Raw genomic sequence first — 22,208 nt, forward strand, 5'->3', positions numbered from 1 at the left:
TCCCCTTACTAAAATTACTTAATTTTTTTAATCTCCTTGCCTGTTAATCCGCAGAGCAATTGGCCTGGCAGTTACGAATCACAGCACTTAGACCCACTCAAAAACAAACCAATTTCCGTTTTTATCCACATTTAAAAAGAAATACAGACAGGAAAAAAGAATGGTGTTCTGTCTGTATTTATCTGTAAAAAATCAGTGAAAACAGGGAGCCTTCATTATTATGTACTGCTACTTGTACAGATGATGACATGACAAAGGTTTTACATTGATTAGTCAGATGTGCTCAAAACATCATTAGTACATTGTATAACATGGAATGTTATGATCTAATGGACCGAAACCCAACTTAATACTCCATAGCAGAGATTGCTTTTCGCTCGATATGTGTGGAGGGCAATTACCTCTTAAATGTTCATTACAGTTGACCCTGATGTCACATAGGGCACTGCTTTGGTGTTAACTTCCATGTTTTATTATTCCACTCTAGAAGCAGGATCCCTCACAGTTGGCACAGGTCCTATAGTGACTTTTTCGACACCATTTTACACCTCTTGCAATCCTTTTATCTCTTGCAAACTCTTCTTTAGATTTTTAAACTTTTCCATACAGCCACAATGCCTTTATTGTTTGACTGCCGCCTGTTTGACAAAAAATCAAGGATAGACTTGTGTTCTGGAAACTTCTGTTTCCTGGTAATTACACTGGTCAGGAATTGTCTCTCTGGTAAAATATGGTCAGAAGGACTTTCATAGAACATAAGACAATTAACCTTAAAGACCAATTGACATATTTTCTTTGGTGGGGGGCAGCGCACAATGTCAAATAGAATTAGTTTTAAGTTGTTCTTCCTGTTCACCAGGATGTTGTGTGGAGAAGAGCCACATCTTTCTAAGAGGATACTAGCAGAAGAAGGGAATGTCAATGCTCAATCCATACAAAATCTCCAAAGAGAAAGGGAATGTCTTCTTGGATAACTTTGAAAAAGAGGTACACAATTATTCCACCTTAGGAACACCTACATAGCAGCCTGACCTGGTCCTAAGATGCATTTCTGCCATACAACAAACCATCATTTTCTACAAGAATACCATAGGCATGAGATAGGACATTACTTCGAAATTGTCTGGGGAAACAAACTACTCCATATGGGTAGGAAAGTTTCACACATATATTCCAGTGAGAGGAGCCTATGATATTGAATAATCGTTTGGAGGTGCCCACATCAGATCCTCAAGCATCTTTGAAAAAACCAAAAAAACCTTAGTTCTTCAAAGGCTCTGGCTTGTTAATCCGTCTTTGGGAATAAATATTTTTCCACCAACAGCCTTTAGATCCAGACTAACCTACAATAACAGCCCACCAGAGCAAGGAAACATGTTACTAAAGTTAATCCTCTTTCCTACAAGTATATGTAGTCTGGAGTCTGTACTATCATCCACATCATTGGTTTCTCTTGAGAGCTGAAAAATAGATTTTTTGGGTTGGACGATGTGACACTTAAGTCTCTGTTTAATAAGTGACGAGAACAGTGTGTGGCTAGAGTGACCGAACAGTGTGTGGCTAGAGTGACCGAACTAAAACTGACCATATGATCATTCACTCTGGGGTAAAGCGTTCTTATTCTCCAAAGACTAGCCACATGGATGTGACTGGGAAGCAATTAGAAAATGTTTGTCTGAAGGCAGATGTCTCTGCCAGCATGCAAGGTTTTGCTGCTTATGGATATTTTCTCAGGATATCCTTCATAACATCGTTGTGGTTGAGACTTGCACAGTTTCCATTATTAGCTCATTTTTCAACCATTTATTGACCATTTACCCCAGTACAAACACAATCAAATGCCTTTGTATCATCACAAGACCGCTTTAAGTGGAAGAAGAGGCCTGATTCCATCATCCTCAGTAGGGAAACTTTCAACATCCAAACAATGGCAACCCACTCCCCATTTCAGCCTTGTTACCTACCCCGTGAAGGGTTGGGGAGTATTGTGAAGTACCTGGAATAAAATAAACATTGTTGAGCTGTACTATGTTTTCAGGCTCGGATCACTACCTCTGCCCATTCTACATAGAGGATTCAAGCAATACCACCCCAAATATTAGTATACCCCTTCTTGGCACTCCTGCTGGTACTACAATAATTAGCTGGGGCTTAAGTGCAACTAGTTGCAAGCATGTTGATGTATTCCGCTTAACCTATACAGACTTATAGAGGTACACTATTGAGTAAATGGTCTCTGGCAGTGGAACTCTGATGTCTGAAGTGGTATCACTCAGATAAAACCTACCCCTTCCACCCGGCCAGCAATCAATCCCTTTCAAGCTTTGACTTCTATCTTCCAGCTGCTGACCTGCACTGGGTACAGCATATACAAACCCTGCCCAATGCATTTTTGTTCACTCCCTTCTGGATTTATGTGCCATGTTCCTTATCGGGTAGAAAGGTTCTGCTGTTTGAACATTGGATGGTTACTAGATGGTAACTTCTCAGATTTTGTCAGAGAGGAAACCAAGTCCCACTTTGAATTTAATACTGGATCAGTTCCCTAACTCTGCATTCTGAAGAAAGCGTAAGAGAGCTAAATTCTTTTTGAGAACAAGCAGTATGTGAGAGAGGAAGATAGAATAGCCTTAGTGTGCATGATGGGCTTAGAACGGAAGGAACTCTGAATGGGGACTTACAAAAAGTATGACTTTTGAAGTGACCGTGTACAAACTCAAAACATTTAAACATGAAACTGCTTTCTGACTACGACTGTCATCAGAGGGGTGGGCATGTAACACGTGTGGTAAGTGCTTGAAGATGTTTTACTGGTTTGCAAACCGTGGCTGGACGGCAAACACTGCGGAAATAATAAAACGAATTGTGGCTATGCGACAAATACTCTCGCTATTACAGATGCTTTTGGAGTGTTTAATTGGCTACTATATGTCAAACACTCACTCCCATGACAGAAAATAGATGGTCCCCTTCTCACACATGTTTTACCCCTATGTCTGTTGACTACTGATCAAGATGAATTTGATGCGCTGCCAAATAGGGAAGAGGCCTAGCCCCAACTGGCTCAGTGTATTTTATTTTTGTTTGAGTAAGCCTCCCTCCTTATGCAGCCCCTTCTGGATATGTATATGGAGGCTCTACAGTTGGGAGAGCTTCCATAAAACCTTTGAAGTGCAACTATCTCGGTTATCCTAGATATCCCCTCGAATTATGAACCTCATATGGCCCATCTCTTAAATGTTGAGGCCAAACTGCCGGCAAACATAATAGTGGCACAACTCGCCTGGGTGATCCATAGGCACCATAATGGCTTTATGCCTGAAAGGGCTTGTGGCACAGTATAGGAGGGTACAGATTGTCCTAGCTAGGTTTAAGGCCTTTGAAGGGCCTTGCGCCCTAATAGACGTTAACACTAAGAAAGCATTTGACTCCGTTGACTGGGTGTTCACCTGGCTGTTCCTGCATAAAATGAACCATGACCTTAGGTTCATTGTATGGTTATGTCTCCTCTACACACAGATCTACACACACAGTCAATGGACAACTGTCTAATCGAGTCCCCATTGAAAGGGGCACCCACCATCAATGCCATATTTTACTCCTCTTATGGAGCTCTTTTTTTGTGTGGGTCAGGAATTGTGGTCTGGTAGAAGGGTTTCAGGGTTGGAAGCATAGAAGTTAATGTTTCCGTGTATGCAGATGATATGCTACTGTACATTAGATATCCATGGTGTACTGGGAAGAATCTGGCAACAATCTACAGAATGGCTTCTGGTCTGAGTCAATTAGGATAAAACTATACTGGTACCTCTGCAGGGGGAAACTGTAGCAACCCTTAATCTCCCACAGATCAAAATAGAGCATGGCCCATTTAAATACTTGGATATCCATATCATCGCTGACCTAGTAATCTGCCGGGAACTCAATCTACCTTTTGCCTCTGGTTAATGATAGGCTATTTGGCGATTGAAGTGACCCTCTGTACAATTACAACTAGATTCAGTTTAGGTTATCCTGACATTCAATCTTTGATATGAACTAGGATCTCTGAATTGTTGCCATAACCTACCAGATCTTGAGGCCTGGAGAGCCGTGCTGTAATGGATCGCATGGCACAATAGGCTCACTGACGAAATTCTGCATACTAATACTAAATTATACAAAAAGTGATGGATGGAATGCTTGAATGAATCTCAGCCACTGGTAATTAGCCCAACCATATGCATCAGTATTGATCCTGCTCCAGGGGAAACAGTCAAGCTCAAACTACAAGGCCAGGTCCTCAGAACCAGAACACAAGCAGCCCAGGGCCAGTTGTGCCCTTGTAAGGGCTCATCAACCACGTATATCTTGGTTCCATGGACTGTGTGCACTGGACCCACATCTGGGCATACCCGTCACACTTGAGCAACACATAAAGAATACAAAAATGTGATAGATGAAATGCTTGTATTAATCTTAGGCATTGGTAATTATTAAGGCTACGTACCAGTCCTTGTTATTTTACACACTGTCACCTCAGTTTGGACCCAACCAATAGGAACAGTCCAACGCGAACTGCCAGGTCCTCCCATGGCATCCGGTTTGTTGCCTGTGGTAGCAGTACTAGTGAGAATTTAATTCTGAGATCTCACTGGCATATCCAAAATTAGGAGGCATCTGGTATGTCGCACACCTTAAATCATTTGATAAGCTGGCTCACAAATTGTCTTAACAGAAGTCCATTTTTTAGATTCCTTCAGTTGAGACGCACGTTATGCGTTTACAGCCTGAACCTAGATATACTTCTCGAATGCAGCCACCTGGTGGCAAAGGTCCCCATGGAGCCCCTTGGGAAGTAAGGTATGTCTTTGATTTACCATACTCTGCTTATTAATATTGAATTGTTTAGAGCCACTCCTAGCACAATGAGAAGGGGACATTGGAACACTTAAAGACCATAACTGGGTTGAGCTGAAAATGGTACCCTGATCGCTTGCCTATTTCAGCACTCCTAAAGCTCATGCAGTTAAAGTTTATCCATAGATGATACTTTATGGCAGCACGTTTTCATGAAATTGGGAAGTCCTCAAATGCACAATGTCAGAGATGTAATGTAGACCCTTGCAACTTTCTTCATGTAGCGTGGGCCTGCACACTAAGAAATGCTGTGCCACCATTTGGATGGTGGTACTCTGGTCCTCCTAGGTCCATTTACACTTGCGTCTCTGATAGGACTCCTGGGAATCGCAAATGAGGAGGCACATAGTCAACACAAGTGGATGCTAACTGTGTTGGGCTGCTTAACTGCAAAAAAGGACATTGCCCATTATTGGCTAAGTCAGAAAACTCCCCTGACCTCCGTGACCAAGAGAGATATAGACGTGCACAACTAACTGACCTAAGCACTAGAAAATTTGGACCCTGTAGCTTAGATTCTATGGACTGGGCTAATTACGTGCCTCCTACGGTTGATAAATTAGCGAGTTCTGCTGGATGGGCGGTTGGAGATACTATGTTACAGTTGGGCCATTGGAATACCATTTACTGATGTAATTTGTGCAAGTTTGATGCAACTATGTGCTATATTGGTTGTATGTTTTATACTATCTTTTGTTTTGTCTACTTTGAAAACAAACTTCAGTTATAAAAATAAGTTATTTCCCTACCTTGAAAAAAGGTGCAGGAGATGTTTAGACAATCATCTGAAAAATGAGTGTCTCATTAGGATTCTTCATATGGCATCATCTTGTCCGAACTCTTTGCAGTAATCCATGAAGAGCAGTGAAGTGGTCATCCATACATACAGCGCAACGTTTATGCATTCTGCAAACAAACATGGAGGTACAAGATCGAAGTTTCTCTCAAAGGATCCTGAAAGGCACATGGCACATGTTGATCACCGGAAACATCAATTGTAAGATGATGCACCTTCTGACAGTACAAATCGTGCAGCAGTTGCTTGCAGCATAATTATGTCAGACTTCCACGGATCTTTTTGATTGCCATGGATCTTATTGATCAAAACTTCAGTCTGTGGGGAAAACTGTAGGTAGACCTGTTGGAAACGTTCAAAAATACAAAATGGAAAAAGTTTGCACCTAGGTAACGCAAACTTTGATCAGAGGAGAATGTTATTTTGTCCACTGACCAGAAACATTACTATATATGTTCCTCTTACCATTTGGCTATCTTTAAAAGAGAAAAATAACTTGCCTTTCAATATGCTCCAATGTACAATTTTTTATTTTTCGTCTTCCGCAATCCTGATCACAGGCCAAGGTATTTAGAGTTCATTCAGAGAGAATGCACAAATAACTACGAGTAACTTATTTCCAACATCAACCAGGTACAGTTCACTTGTACAAAGTACAAAGGTATAATACTAGATGCAGGAGACTAAAGCAGTTTTCTTGTATAAAGTACAAAGGTATAACACATGAGAATAGTAATGACCACTTGAGAGCTACATGATGTTGTCAGTAGCCCCAGAGAAAGAAGTGACTGACGTGAGAATGTGGCTGTGCAATTTAGCATAACTTTTTTTTGTTTGTTGTAGGAAAGGATTGACTTGGTGGTGAAATTGGGAAGTTAACACATTAATTTCAGTTTTGTGTGTTGCCTGATAAGCTGATTACTTATTCAATTTTTGTAACCTGTAGTACTGCATTGCCATCTCTAAGATGCAATTCTTGAGGCCACTTCATCCATACAGTATGTCTGTTTTTGGTATATTTTTATGCCTCGCCCATCAATTGCTTTCTGCAACTTCCCAATTATTGTAAGGATATCTTAACACAGTGGAGGTATCTGAGAAAGGTAGGGTGCAGTATGGATCAAGGTGTAACCAGAGGCAAGAAGATGTCCTTATTTTGGATAGTTTTCGATTTTAAAAACTGTATCCTCACGCCTTTTGCCTTGGTTGAGGATCTCCTATGGCAGTAAAGCACTCAACGTACGTGCCAAAATTGACGTGTGTGAGGAGACTGAACCAGACAAACCCATATTTGCTAACATTGTCACAGCCTAAGATAAGGGCATAAAAAATGTGTAGAGCAAACTCCTCAGCCAAGAATTGCTCTCAAGCTGGCAATGGTGATGAAGGTTAAAAAGATTGACTCCTTTACTGCTTACTAACTGTTTACAACATGGATGTTCTGTTCTTTTCAGCAAAGTTAGATAAACTTGTAACTTGAAAAGAAGCAAAAACCTCAAACTAATATGATCCAAGGCAACGGTAACAAAATAGCTTGCTCTTCTTAGCCCATATGTGCAACTATAAACTGACCAGGTTATGGATTATGTAGATGCTAGCTTAAAGACGTCAACAAACTGTCATCCAGCTTCTCTCCAGGGATTACTGTTGCAGTGGAAAGTTGTATCTTGATTTCAGGTTCAAAGTGTGAGCTTATTCATGCATGCATGCAGTTTTTACTGGTTGTCTCCATGTTGATAACTTGTTGCATGGTTTGTTGGTTATAAGTGGGTACACTGGAATTGATTTTTGCTTATCCTCAAAATGCCCAAGAGGTAATTTTCTTTTAGAGCTTGAGACTAGTGGCAATGAATTCTAATCCGTTGATTTCAAGAACACTGTAATCTCTATTTTGCCTTTTTTAACCAATAATAGTAGGTCAAAGAATGAAAGTTGTTTCCTAGCCTTAGTCGTGGTAAAATGCGGACAGGGTACTGGTTAGCTGCTTCTATTCCTGACCAGATGAGTAGAATATCATCTTTGTACTTTCATCGCAAGTGTTGAAGGGATTGTTTTCATGTAGAATGATTGTTCGCTCTACGTGATTGATGTAAAGATTTTCCAGACTAGGTGCACAGGTGCACCAAGTACTGGTGCGCTGTATCTGTAGATACAAGAAGGAGTTCTAGCACGTTGAGAAGTACTTCATAAGATCCAAGTTCAAGCAGCCCCTTGCAACATTTCTGGGAGCGTGTTAGGGCCATTCTGTGAATCTTAAGAGATTTACTATCACCCTCAAGGTAGTTGTTTGTAGGATGTTGGTTATGATTCCACATCCAAACTGTTCATGATTTGGTTTGTTTTCAGTGTTAAGTCGTGATTTCTAAGAGCTTAAGAATATCCATTGTAACTTTTAGGTTGGTTGGCATACCTTCAACTAGCAGTTGTAACAAGTAATCAACACATTTTAATACGTTCTAGAATAGGGCCTATTCGGATGAAGTTTTTCTCCCAGGAGGGGGAATTTGTTCTTGTGTATCTACCCACAGGTGAATCAACCTTTGCTGTCCTTGTTTAAAAAAAAAAAAAATGTAATACACGAAGAGCAGCCAGACCTCTCCATTTCCCCCCAGATCTCATGTTGAATTGGTTTCCTCTGGAATGGATAGTGTCACAGGGATGATTACTTGTGTGAGTTGCTCCTGGCAAATGTCCCTGACCCCATAAGCACTCAGAGTAAGCAGAAACCAATCAACAAATTTATCAGAGTCCAGTGGCACGATTTAAAATTTAGTTTACAGGGTACTCCAGTCGCACAGCCGACAGAGTACCCCCTCTGCGAAACTGAAGTCCCATCTGCCTCATTTACCTCATTCCAGTGCTAACATAAACTTTCATTGGCCCTACAAAGTAATGGCCATCAGAGGTTTTGCCGTTTGTCCAGCCGCCTTATTTAGAATGAGCAAACACATTGCACGCCTTCACTGTCTCTCAACGCCTGATACAACCTGATGGTAAAGGGCAGTGAAAACTGCAAAATGACTCCCATGCCATGGGAGAAAACTCTCATTGGGAGGGGAGTGGGCGGGTGGAATATCATTGCTTTTTTGTTTTCAAAAACTAAATCCTACTTAGGGATTTTTATTTTGGGATTTCTTTAAAAAAAAAAATGCTCTACGACTGCCATGACCGATACGTCCATCAAACTTTCAATGTGCAAGAGATGTCTTCTGGGCTGGCCGACAAATTTGGCAGGAGAGTATTCTCTCAGTGCAACAGAGTACTTGACTCTGCCACTCTGATGGGTGCTCTAAATCAGACCCTATGATTCTAGGGTGCTAACATCCCAGAATGTTTTTTAAAATGTTTTTTTTTGCTAGGAAGTAAAGCAATACAGGTTCGTAGCCAACCACTACAGAAATTGAACTTTCTGAATAATGAATAATTTACGCTGGATTGGAGACGTTCCTCTTAGCGTGGTCACTCCAACCAACATATAAGCAAAAGAGCTTGTGGAGCGCTTGTGTTGCTTAAGAGGGATTGAACCCCCTATGTTGAAGAATGCCACTTTTGTCCATTTTGCAGACTTCAAGGAAGTGGAGGATGTTACAGAAAAGCAACTGAATGTGTGCTTCAAGTCCCTTATGATTAAGAGAAAAGCAATCCCATCAGATAGGGAAGGGTTATATTACTTTTTTGGGTTATTCATAGTACATTTGGAAGATGCACTAATTAAATACCGTTTATCATTATCTCTCCTCATTTTTTGGGTTACAGCACAGAAAATTGAAACCTTTTTTCTCTATCTTCTGCCAAACAGACTTTAACTAGTTCTGTGCATGACTGATGAAATTACATTGTCGTTTTTGAGTGGGGTATGGAAAAGTAAAAATATTTTTTTTGTCTTGTGTAAAGGCCCCTTAATTTTCTTCAGTGAGGTATTTTAAGAATGGGCATTTCATAGGGACCATTTTAACTGAACTCTTACTAAGCTAGAAGTCGCATATTGCTGCAAGTAAATGCAATATATCACTTGTGAAGTGCAAACGGATACTTGAAATGTGTCCTAGTGCTAGGGTATGTAGGGGGCACTGCTAAAGGATTATTTTGTGAATAGCCAGGTTTTCAAGTCTCTACAGGTTGTTAGAACGGTCACTGAATTTCAAAGTAATGCTTTCAATGAGAGTTCCCGTTACGTTTATAATTACCCATTTGTCCTTTAACCTAAACTATTATTGCAGTCTTTCCCTAGTATTTCTGCCAATCGTATGTCTGGGATTTTTTCTTGGGGAAGGGTACAGTCCTCCATTAGCACAGTGTATTCACCCATTTACAGTTCACTGGTTGGCAACACCAAATATAAACCAAGACGAATCTTGAATTATTTATCACTATAGCTGAACTGAAATATGATCGGACAAAACACATAGTGGCACTTAAACTGTGGTGGAACTGGCAACAACAAACGTGAGATTCATGAACTACAAGAATATCTCGGCATATTGAAAACAGTCTAGTGCACATCAAAACCAAAGTTAGGCAGATAAAGCTGTTATTTCGAAGCCAAACTGAAGAAAATAAAGTATTCAGTCAAGGAGGCTATGTATATTGGGAGGAGCTGTAAAATGACTAATTTTATTAGCTGGAACATGATTCTAGAACCTAATGATCGAAAATTGCAGGGGGGTCTTAATTAGTAAGAGTTTGGAAAAATCTACTTGAAACTGGTAAAACTGATGGATTATGCAGTAATCGCAGATGGTGTAATAAAATGGAATTTAGTGATCTTAAGTGGTGATCTTACCATGGGGATTGACTGGCAACTATAATAATGTAACACTGACAGCTGTGGTGGGGGTATAAGTTTAATGGGTAAAATATGAGAACAATTGAATATTTTCAAACCAAAGGATTGCGTTGTGCGTAACATTGTTTGTTTGCTAGGTGGAGGTCATACTGTGACAGTATTCAGTTTCTGGGAATACATGAAGTGCCAAAGAAGCATGGGGGATGCATCTGTCTAGATTATAATTTCAGCAAATTCTTTGATACTTCACCACATAAAAGTATACTTGTAAGCTGTGTGAAGTTGCTGTGTGACTTAGGGTCTATTGGAAACTGGCTCAGATGGAGAGTGTGTGGCTGGTAGATTGAATTCACTCTAGGGAAGAAGTGGTAACCAGTAGAGTGCCATGATTATGCGACCTGGGGTTTAACCATTTGAATGCCTTTGAGAGACCTTGCATATAGACAATAAAGGAAAGTGTGAATTTGTAATTGGCACTAACCTCTAAAAGAAAGTAAATAACCAAGTAAAGATGACATGAGATAATTTTAAATGCTTACAGGGTAGTCCGAGATCTGGGGACCTGAATGCAATGCAGGCAATTACAAAGTCATGATTTGGCACATGCAAACTTGGGGAAAATCTAGAAGACTAAAGTTCAGTAAGTCTATTTTTATTTTTTATTAAGCAGATACATAGGATCCATCAGATTTGTCATGATTATTACAACTTAAACGAAAAGCTTAGCCAGAAGTTTCTATAAAATAGAATACATATATAGAATAAGCCAGTTAAATTTTCAAAGTACAAAAAGTATTACATTTTTCCATCAAACCTTCAATACGCATTATGCCTTAATGACACCAACATATCAATTATAAGATATACTAAAATGTACCTAAACTACAAAGTCGTATACAACCCTTTCATCGTCCTATTTTCAACAAGTCCTAAATGTCTCTAGAAAGTGCGGATGTGCAGAAGTGCACTTGTTAGATATATACTGAATAAAGTGCAGAGATGCAGAATTTAGCAGCTATCCATTCTATACATTATGTCCTAGAAAAAGCTTGTGTTTTTAAAAGGAAAAAAAAGTTTGAGATCATAAATTGCCAAGAGGCAGCAAATCTTTTAAGGCCCCCAACCCTTCTAACATAAGCTTTCTTGAACTTTTGAGTTATGATCATTTTATTATACCATTCCTGATAGTTTGAAAGGAGTGTTAGACCGGGATGTGTCTTGGCACCAACCCGGTTTGTATTGTAGGTCAACGACTTGGTACACCAGCTGCAAAAATGCACTCATGATTCCCCAAAGGCAATCAATCAGGGGTTTATAAAGCGCGCTACTCACCCTTGAGGGTCTCAAGGTGCTAAGTTAGGAGGAAACCACATTTGCGCCCTAATGTTTGCAGATGACCCAATATTAGTGTCTCAGACAGCTAGGGGACTACAAAACCTCCTTGATAGTTTTAGCAATTACTGCAAACTAAAGGGCTTAGAAATAAATCCTCCTAAGACCAAATACATGGCCATCAGACCACACCATTTTTTACAAAACAAGATAGCTTTGGAAAGGGTACCATTGGAGTTTGTTGCAAATGTTACTTATGTCAGTGTGACACTTGATACAAAACTGTCTTGGAAACCTCACATAAATAAGGCCAAGACAATTTTATTACAAAATTCTATCCCTATTGTCAAGAAACAGTACTCTACAGAGTCAAAGGCCATTACTCCAGCTTTGGAGTTTTATAAGTACAGAGCCCATCTGCAGCCCTTTACAGATCAGAAATATGGAGTGGAGGAAATGTAAATTCTTTAACAGGGGAAATCAAAATCATGCGGATGCTCCACTGATTCCCTTATTTTATGATATTGGCACGAAAAGATTGAAGCATCTGGCCACCTTCTCTTAATGGGTTAGAATATGGACTACTGAAGAATTAAAACCATATAGGCAAGCATCGAGAGAATTATTGGGACATGATACTCCTCTAACGTTCCCTTGGTTCACCCATGTGCGAAACTTGTTTCTAAAGTTGGGCCTGTCCAGGTTTTGGGCAAATCTGCACTTACTGACGCAAGATTCAAAGAATGAGTGAAAGCATAGCTACTGGGATTTTATTATGCACAAGGTCACTTTAGATGGTACCTCAGGGAGACTCACTATGCAATTTTTGTCTCACAAATTGTTCCTGAGATTTGAACCATTTCTGGATGAAATCGAACCCCAGTTAGCTAAAACTCTCTATCTGAAAGTTGGATGAGACACTCCATATCGACTCTTCCACAGCTAAATGGTCTAACTCACAAGTTGTGGGAAGGGTATCCAAATGTACCTTGTGTTCGTTCAACGCAAGTGAGGATATTGCATATATTTTATTTTTTTGCCTTGTTTATTCAAAGCCGAGAAGGAAATGGATAAAGCCTCTTTGCCTAAATTTGAAGACTAGGAAGCATATTGAGGCTCCAAGAATTTTTAAAACAGCTAGCGCAAGGCTTATTGTATTTGGTGTTAGTAGATTCTTACTTGCCGCAAATTATTCGAGGTAGAAGAGAGGGCTAAGGATTTACATTTTTTTAAGTTACAAATGCAATCTATATCTGCGTACTGTATCTGATTTTAGACTATATTTCCCAAATTAATCAATTTGGTGAAGTCTTTTTAGTATAACCAAATCCATCATTATGTAGCATGATGGTAATATTTTAGTGCCTGACGCATATCCTGCTGTAATCATAACCACAATTGTGAAAAAACGAATTACTTTGGCTGTATTACTCAAGGATGTATTATAAAAAGATGCAGGGTATATCCAAATGTACTCAATGTGATTACATAAGTGGAAAATGTTGTATACAAAATGGGAATTGTTATCCTGTTTATTAATTGTGCAGGAATGATTTTTATTGAGTTCTTTTATGATTCATTGAATCGAAATAAAGACAAAATGATCATTTTGTATTTGATCGAAGAAAGGATTTTGACTGACTGATAGGTTGGTGATCTATTAGTCCTCCAATTCTGGAGGATCAAGGAGCAAGCAACTAAAAACGTAATAGTTATAAATACATCTGCTCCTTTACTCAAATGCTGGCTTTGCCATTGAGTGCTTAACCCAGAGTGCCACACCTACGTCGGGTTCCATCTGTATATTTAGCCCCCTGCTTAAGGCAACAACAAATACTTGTTCCCAAAACGTTATCCGAAGGCAGGTAAAAAAAAAAAATGTGGAGCTAATCTCGCTCCCAATCTGTTTACATCAAAAGCAGCAATCTTCCACCTCCGGATACATCTCTAAAAGGGCTTTGAGTATAATATGCCATCCATCCCCCTAAAAGACATTCTTTCGGAGTTTGCAGCTCTTAAGGCTGAGTTCCCTAATTTTGAAAGCGCATGCCATTCTGCTTCTGAAAAAGTACACTGAGTTGTCTAGGAAATCTTCTCTAAAACCAATTTCATCAAGAGACATTCAGTTTGATTCCTTAGTAACCTATACTAATTTCCTACCCCCTCATTCTTGTCTTAAAAAGAGCAGTCCTTATTGGTGAAGAGCAGGAGCTCGTTGGTAATTTTATTTTTTATAAAGTGCACAAACTGCAGGTATCCAAAATAAAAAAACTTGCAGCAATCACAGCAACTTCCTTGGATATTCTGCCAGGACATAATATCGCTTCCTACCAAAAAATGTCCTAATTCTTTAAACCCATTCATATACCAATATCCCGAATGGCTTTTAGGGATTTGCAAACCAAACACCTGGCGTTTGTTTAACTGCAGATACCTATAGCCTGTAGGTTGTCCCTTTACTACATAAAATATTTGAAGTCGGTTAGAGTATTCCTGAAGGTCTTTTTGGAGAGTTTTGTAGTCTTAAAAAAAATGGTACCCGAGACCCCTCCTCCTGCACCATCATTTCAATAAAATAATTAACCTGTGCTCCTACAGCATCTAAATTCTCCACTGTTCTATCTAAAAGGGCTGCTTCATAATGAGAATACATATTGGGTAAAGCCAATCCATCCTGACTTGTATCCATCTGGAGTATTGGGAGTTTAACTCTTAGAACGTTTTTAGTCCAAATAAAACACCTACAAAATTTATCTAATTCCTTAAAATATGCTCTATTGATTTAAGTAAGTCAATAGAGGTATTAGACTACGTTTGCGTTTGGACTTTTTTTCAAACCATAAAATCTTCTCATAAGGGGCATGTTTGAAGAGCATGCGTTTAACTTAAGGGGTCGCTAGGTGCATTTGACAAGTAACTCTACTCAGTTTTTCCTATTGTTATTTAATGACCCTAAATTTTCCAAACAAATTGGCAGTGCAGTTCTAAGAGCTAGGGTAATGTCGGGGGTGTTTATGAGAGTTATTCAGAAAATAGGCAACATATGTTACCATTGTATAAATCAATAGTGAGGTCTAAGTTAATATATAGTGCGCATTTGTGGTGGCCTTAATTACAGCGTAGAATTTAAATATTGCAACACATGAATTCTAGATAAAGCTTAGGGATAAAATGAGTATTTTTAAAGGGTTGGGTAAAGTGGTGATATTATGGAGACTTTTGTAACATTTTAAAAATGCAGTAGTTTTGCATATTTGATTGGGACTCTTGATGTCCGGAAAATGTTCATAAGTGACATTAGGACATTTTTCACAGCAAGAATGGTACATTCATAGAGCCATAATAGGAAACAAAAGTGCCAAATACAATAAACGGAGAAACTGAGAAGTATTCACAGAGTAAACACAAAGATAGAGCAATTTGTCAATGTTGGTGTGGCAGACTGGAAAATTCAAATTAGGAGGCACTGGTGGTCCTTACCTGCATGTTACAGGTAGCTGGTCTTGTTCTTTGCTGAGGCCTTGCACTGAACCACTGCAGTCCTTGCTCCGTCTCTGAATCCAAGTTCATGGCTTTTGTGCTTCCATCAGCTTTCTTCAGTTTGAAGAGGCAATTTAGTTGGCTTTGTGATATGAGTGTCTGGACTGTAAATCCCTTGTTTGGGCTTCCGGTGGGAAGAAGGAATTAAATGGTCCTGGCTGACTGTAGATGGTTGCTGAATGTTGGATTATCATGGGTCCATTACTAGAGATTCATAAAGGTTGACCCTTCTCATCTTTTCTCTACTGTTTCCTAAAGTGGTCTTCAGCTCAATTTATAAATGCTCTTAAATTATGAGACATAGGTGCGTATATAAAGCAAACACTCCTAAATGGTCATTTCATTTGAATTTGAAACTTAGTATTTTGATTGCCCCATTAATCTATCCACTTCTTTCTGTTGCCAAGAGATAACGAGATGTTTCTTACTTCTCCAGTCAATGCACACAATCCCATTTAGTATGTGTTTACGGGGATTGAAAAGGATGTATATCTTCTTAGTTCCCTTAGAAAGTGTACCTATCGTTTCTAGGGTCATGAACATTGGGCAACCCATTCAATGTTTGTTTGTTTTTGTCCCCTAAAGTGCAAGGTCAGGCAGGAGTGTGAAGATTACCATGAGGGCAGCTATGGCTGGGCCCATCCTGCATCTTCTAGGGGGAAACGTTGATTATGGGTCTGTTGAAGGAGTTGCAGGGTTCTACTCCCTGTGTTCAGAAGATGATTTCCCTGGTGAGGATGATGGAGTAAAGGCAAGAGTTTTTTGCATTTACTAAGCACAACGTTGGGTCATTCAATCACCAGATTACTTCAATATAGAAGTCAGCAGGAGCTCATGAGATCACTTCCCAGTATTTTCTTAGGTTAGAAGCTGTGAGTGCCCCTCAGTTTCAAATTTCCCCAGAATACTATGGACTTAAATTCAGAGGTGCAGCATGAGGTAGTTTTAACAGACGATGCAGACTGATCAGCTGTTACCTTTGTTTAGTCTTCTCGCCTCCCCAACAAAAGCCGTATTGGTGATAGAGCAGAACTGAACACACTTGTTGTGGGTTTATCTACCCCACATCTTTGTAAATGACTCACTACAGTAGTGGTCAAAAAAACAGAACTGTCAGTGGAAGCCTTCAAAACACACTTGACCGTGGATGTGAATTTGGCAACTCTGATGCTTTGACAAACTTTTTCTTCACACTCCAAGTCTCATCTCCTCAGGTTCGAGAAATCCTTGGGGTTTCTTGCAAACCTTAATTTCCAGGATGAAGATGCAACTTTTGTGTGTCAATATGCTTAACAGGAGGACTTCTAAAAACTGATTTTACATGATACTATTCTGGGGTCTATCACATTCTGGCTGCCTCGTTTTAACTAGTTGCATTCAGTTAGTGAGTTGGTCAGGAAAACCTGAATAGTGGTTCAATGGTGGCATCACCAAGGCTCTGGTCAGCTCCATGCGGTTTTGCCATAGAAATGTTTTGTGCATTAACTTGCATTAATCTGAGGCGGAATGCGAGATCCGCATCAGTTATGCTAAAAACATTTTCCTGTTGTGGGTTTGAAAATTTTCCAAAGCTTAGGGAAAGTCTATCAGAATTCCTTTGTTCATTGCCCTTCTCAGAAACATGTTTGTGGTTTTTGCACCATTCACACAAAGAATATTTTCTGTCATCTAGTGTTAGCCTAGTCATTTGTTTATCTTTGTCAGGTAACACGTCATTTTCCTTTGGATGTGGATTTACCAATCAGTGGCAGGCAGGCAGTCGATTGAAATTAATGCTAGCTTATTGCCACATAACTGGCAGATTATATAAAGCATATGGATAGAAAAATGACCTCCAAATTTCTTTACGTGGCATTGTAGAGTATGCAACGGTCCGCATATGTACTCTGCCATTGGGCTTGTCCACATATCTACTTGATGCCTATGAGCTTTCATTGTTTGGGAAGTTTAAACCCATTCTAATGCTAATCTTTTTACCCCTACCTGTTCCTAATGTGTTTGAGGATTGCCTTGTGTTGCACACCACTGATATATATTTGCTTTGGTCGAGGATTGTGGGGGTTTCCTTGATAAGGCTAGCTAGAGCTTGTTCCCATTAAGCATCTGAAACCCATCTGTTGATCACTGCGCAGGAACTTGAGTCTACTCTTTTCTTGTAGCTATTTTTCTCCTTTTCCTGGGGTATGATAATTTACAGAGTGATCAGTTTCTATATATATCCAAATGGATATGGTTGGAATCAATGTGAGCTTGGAACAGTGCCCTCTGAGAAGAGGATGTTTCTTTCTTGCAGCATTGACTGATAGTTGGAAGGAATTGCTTTATGCATGACGCTAGTCACATTTCTACCGCCCAGGTTGGATTGCCTTGGTTTTAGAGCCACTTTCGTCAATGCCTCGTTCATGGGATTGATGGCAGTATAAATGGTTTGTGGTGATGATTTAAGATACAGATTGTATGTGAAGCGCCAAATAAGTAGCATGCACCACATCCTGCACCCAGTTCACATAACTCCATGGATTTTAGTGTGTGGAATGACGAAGGTTATTCCATGGTAAAAGCGAAATGGGATGCATTTAAGACATAGAAGACAATTTATAGTTTTGCTTATGTTTGATAGTTAATTTAATGGATCCATTTACATTTTGAAGGATTCTGGGTAATGTATGTATGTACAGGTGGTATTTTTTCTTTTCTTTACTAATTTGCCTACCAGATTCTAATATGGGAAATAGGGTTGAACTACAGTTTCTTGTGGAATGTCAGAAAACGGTCTCCTTGGGTAATAATGTAGCAGAACAACCACATTTGGGTGCTCCTGCTCAATTACTTAGTAAACGGAGTCTCTCCTTACTTCAATCATTGTTCCAGAAAGTATTGTGTTTGAGAATTTGCAGATGGTTATTGTTTTTATATGAAAATCTGCACTTTTTCTAAAAAATCTAATGTTTCTCTTTTTCGATAAATGTTTTGACTATTTTATTTTTCCCTATTCCTTATTTTGGATATTACTCCATGAGCACCTGGTTTAAAAAAATCCATGATTGGCTCACTCGGTGACCTGGTCAGCATGTGGGATGTGTACTATAGATGACATGATTACAGAGGAATCATTGAGACCGTTTGACTCACTGAGGACCGAATTCCAACTACTGCCAGTTCACTCTTGAAGATATTGACCATCAATTGTATCTGAAGTAGGTTTGGCCCTTATTTATTCACTGTCTGAATCTGCCATTCTCTCCAACTTTTAAAGACATGAGTCTGTAACAACAGATTAATATCTGCAGTATACAATGCTTGGATCGTGAATCTCTTCCCTAGGACAAAAGAGTCAGCAGTTTTGATAACAATTGTCAGCCAACAATTCGGAGGATTGGACAATGCCGGATGATTATGGACAACAGTGACTTAGGGGAGGCTAGACTTAAATTCTCTTATTATAAAGTCCTATGTAGTGGATACTGGAACACGTCTAGACACAATTAGGCAAAACTGTGAACGGGCAACATATGCTGGAGATGGGCGGCCCCTAACTTGGACTACTAACATACTTTGGTTCTTTCCCAACCTAGCTCACTATTTGTAAGATGTTTGGTGTACTGTGACATCCACTATTGACTGTGGGGTTCACCAGTTTGACTAACTCATTATATACTGCATGACACCTCAGACCTAGATTGCTCTCCTTCACATTGATGCAGGTGGATGGTCCTATCACTGTGACAAAAAAATGGTATCCTCGCACATTGACGGTCAGCTATAGTACCTACACATTACAATTGGTTATTCAAGCTTTTCAGGCAAGCTGCACATGAACATATTTTTGGACTACAAAACCACACATTATTTGATTGCATCTAAGGATCACTTTTAGCTATTAATACAACTCTATGTATGTAGTATGTGCGTCTCCCACCCATTTTATGAAAAAAAACTGACATTTAGTACCATGTTATGGGAACCCAATCCAGCATATGGTGCAATACAAATATAAAACAGTGAGCTTCCTTTAATTCCAGTATCCATTTTGGTCTAGTCCCCATTACCAAGGGATAATTCTGGAGAACTCCCTTGCCTTCCCCATCTACCTCCCTTAGGTGTAATTTCCTCTACACCATGCTGTTTAAAAAGGATCTCTGTTTGCTTCAAAGATTTCAGAAATCCTGGCTAGTTTTGATTGTAAAATACCAGGATAACCTCACTCCTGCATTTCAAGGCCATGCATTAGTCGTAGGTGAAAGTGTTCAGTTCAAAACCTTGTTCCTAACGTGTAGGGCGCTCTACCTCGGACCTGGGGAACTGGGTTTGAGTCTCTGTAATGACGCTAAAACATCCAGTGATTCTGGGCAAATCACTTAATCTCCCCGTGCCTAACAAAAATGAATGTGTGTCCTCATGTAACGTAACTGGTACCATGTAAAGCGCTCTGATACCCGATTCGGATTCAGGTCAAGTTCACGCTATATAAAACTCTGCCAAACAAAAACACTCCTCACATGTCCCTCTCCATACCTGTTTAAGGGATAACTACCCAGATATTTGAGTTCAGTCTCCTTGTACCTACTGGCCATCCTCACAGCCAGGTCCCAATCTTTTGGCCGTGGACCCTTAAATATTAAAATTTTAATACAATGGAACCACATCACTATGTCTCATACTTTAATGCAGCCTCCTGCAGTTTTGTACGGCACCAAAGAATCCTTCCTCTCCCCACATAGCAAAGAGATAGGAGTGTAGTTTTGTGAAGAGGTGGTTACACCGATCTCTTGTCAGTCGCTTCTGGTTGGTCATATGGATTAGACCAGTTACTACTCCAGGTACTCGTTGTTTACTGCACAATCATCCGTTGACACCCGTATGTCCAAAATGTAATCCGCTCCACTCTCTGGCAAAGCAATGTATAAAACATGAACACACATGATTCTACATTAACCCATGTCTCTTTGAAATACCTTGCTATTCTTCCCTGTAGAGTAGTTTGGATGTTTTGCAGGTGTGTCCCATTTTAAACCCTCTAAAATAAATTTTAAACACCCTGTTTTCTTTAGGACTTCTCTTTTTTTTCCCAGTTTATTCACCTCTTTCCTACTTGTAGGTGAGTCTCCTTGGGTAAGTGGTATCTCTCGTACTCACGTTGCTGACTCTCTAGACAAGTCATGAGGGATTAATCCCTTCACAACCAGACTCCCTGCTCTCTGGGACCACTGGTTTCTCCCTCCCAAGATCAGGCTCCTATTTTGCTATTCATTTTGTAAATTCAGGCGCCTCTTTCTGTTATTGTAAATCTCTTCTAACTTCTGAAAGTACAAATGATCAATTAACTGTGCGATTCTTTTTTAGTAGAACAGATGAATTCTCACCCATTTTTCGGTCCTACTGACCTCCTCAGGACCTTTTCAAGTGACTAGAACCTGAGTAATGTAAGGTGTGCTAGAATCCCAAACAAAATGGACCACCACTGTATCACGTCTGGTCATTCAGGCATGGATTTGAAATGGACTGTCTTAGAACAGTTCGAACCAGGGACACACAATGTAGAGAAAATACTGAGAGAAAAAAAAACAAAGATCGGTTTTCCTCCGTTCAACGAGTAAGACAGGACAGAACAATGAAATTCTGTGGGGAAGCCTAAGTGGGTAGTTCTGGTGTGTAAACGTACAAGTGAGTTGGAAAGAGTACATAATCTATTATCACCCGAAAGAAATGAGATGCAGACTAGGCTATTTCGTTAATCAGGTTGCAATTTAATTTGATCCCATCTGTGTCACTAACCTGTGAAACCAGTCCATAGAAGCAGTAAGCCTCACATACATGTTTCGACAAAAGAAAAATACAGCAAGTCACATTGGTGACCTAGAATTATCTAGGAGAGTGGTCCATTATCCTATAGACATCTAGCAACAGATTCCTTACCATTGAATTTCCCAGCCGTCGGACTGGATCAGGAAGATTTTTCTTAGAGCAATACCCTTTCGCACCAGTGGGTAGCGTCGGTCAGCTGAATGTGACGGCAGCATCATCACCGTTGTGACGTCCGTGTAACCTGTATAGGCACCACCTCTGCGCGCTGACGTCAGTTATTTTTTTTTCCCGCGCCAGCCAGCACAGATCCATGAAGAGAGCTACCCTCTGTCGTTTTTTGACAGGATATTTTTCGACGTTTTGTCAAACATTTGATGTGCTGGTTTTTTCAATATGTCAAAGAAGACTTCGGAATCCAAACCACGCGGTTGCTTGCCACCATGCTATGCCAGTGACAGAGCACACCTGATTTGTCTTCGGTGCTTGGAACTTGACCACAACTCAGTCATGCTCTGACTGTTGGTCCACGGCTCCGAAAGCTTTGAGGGAGCAGTCCCTCAAGCTGCTTGTGGCCTGGCACTGGATATCTCGTCGTTTGGCCTGGTGGTCTCGCTCTTACACCTCCCTCCCCATCCCCTCCCACCACCACCACTACCACCACTCAAGGTCTCTCAGTCTCCAAACCCTTTCCGACCCTTAAGCTTAAGGATGGCCAGTCGGTGACCAGATCAGCCATCACTTCCACCACTGGCAAAACATCACGTCTGACAAGTGGATTCTTCAAATATTTCAAAGGGGCTACTCCCTCCCCTTCGAGACTACCCTTTCCTCCATGCCTCCAGCTTGCGACCAGCTTTCGTAGGATCACCTGCTTTTGGTTCAGGAGGAAGTCATGACCCTCTTGGCCAATGGAGCCATAAAGAGGGTTCTAGAGCCAGAAGTAGGCTGTGGTTTCTATTCCTTTCACTTTCTGGTCCTGAAGCAGGAAAAGGGCCTGTGCCCTATCCTAGATCTGCAAGCCCTCAACTACTTCCTCGAAAAGGAAAAGTT

The 22,208-nt window shown here is 40.2% G+C and overlaps 1 protein-coding gene across 5 annotated transcripts in view; it reads left to right on the forward strand.

The window, feature by feature from the left end:
* The window catches only part of WDR20 (WD repeat domain 20), a 151,637-nt gene that overhangs the window by 118,184 nt on the left and 11,245 nt on the right, over nucleotides 1-22,208 (forward strand). The window contains exon 4 of one of the 5 annotated variants that reach the window (XM_078660197.1): nucleotides 11,023-11,121. The exons of the other annotated variants lie outside the window; for them this stretch is intronic. Within the exon in view, the coding sequence (XP_078516323.1) occupies nucleotides 11,023-11,076 (54 nt within the window). The 3' untranslated portion in view covers nucleotides 11,077-11,121. The remainder of the gene's footprint in view (nucleotides 1-11,022; nucleotides 11,122-22,208) is intronic. 5 annotated transcript variants of the gene reach the window in all.

Source organism: Lissotriton helveticus, chromosome 9 (assembly GCF_964261635.1).
Source record: "Lissotriton helveticus chromosome 9, aLisHel1.1, whole genome shotgun sequence".
NCBI classification, from domain to species: Eukaryota; Metazoa; Chordata; class Amphibia; order Caudata; family Salamandridae; genus Lissotriton; species Lissotriton helveticus.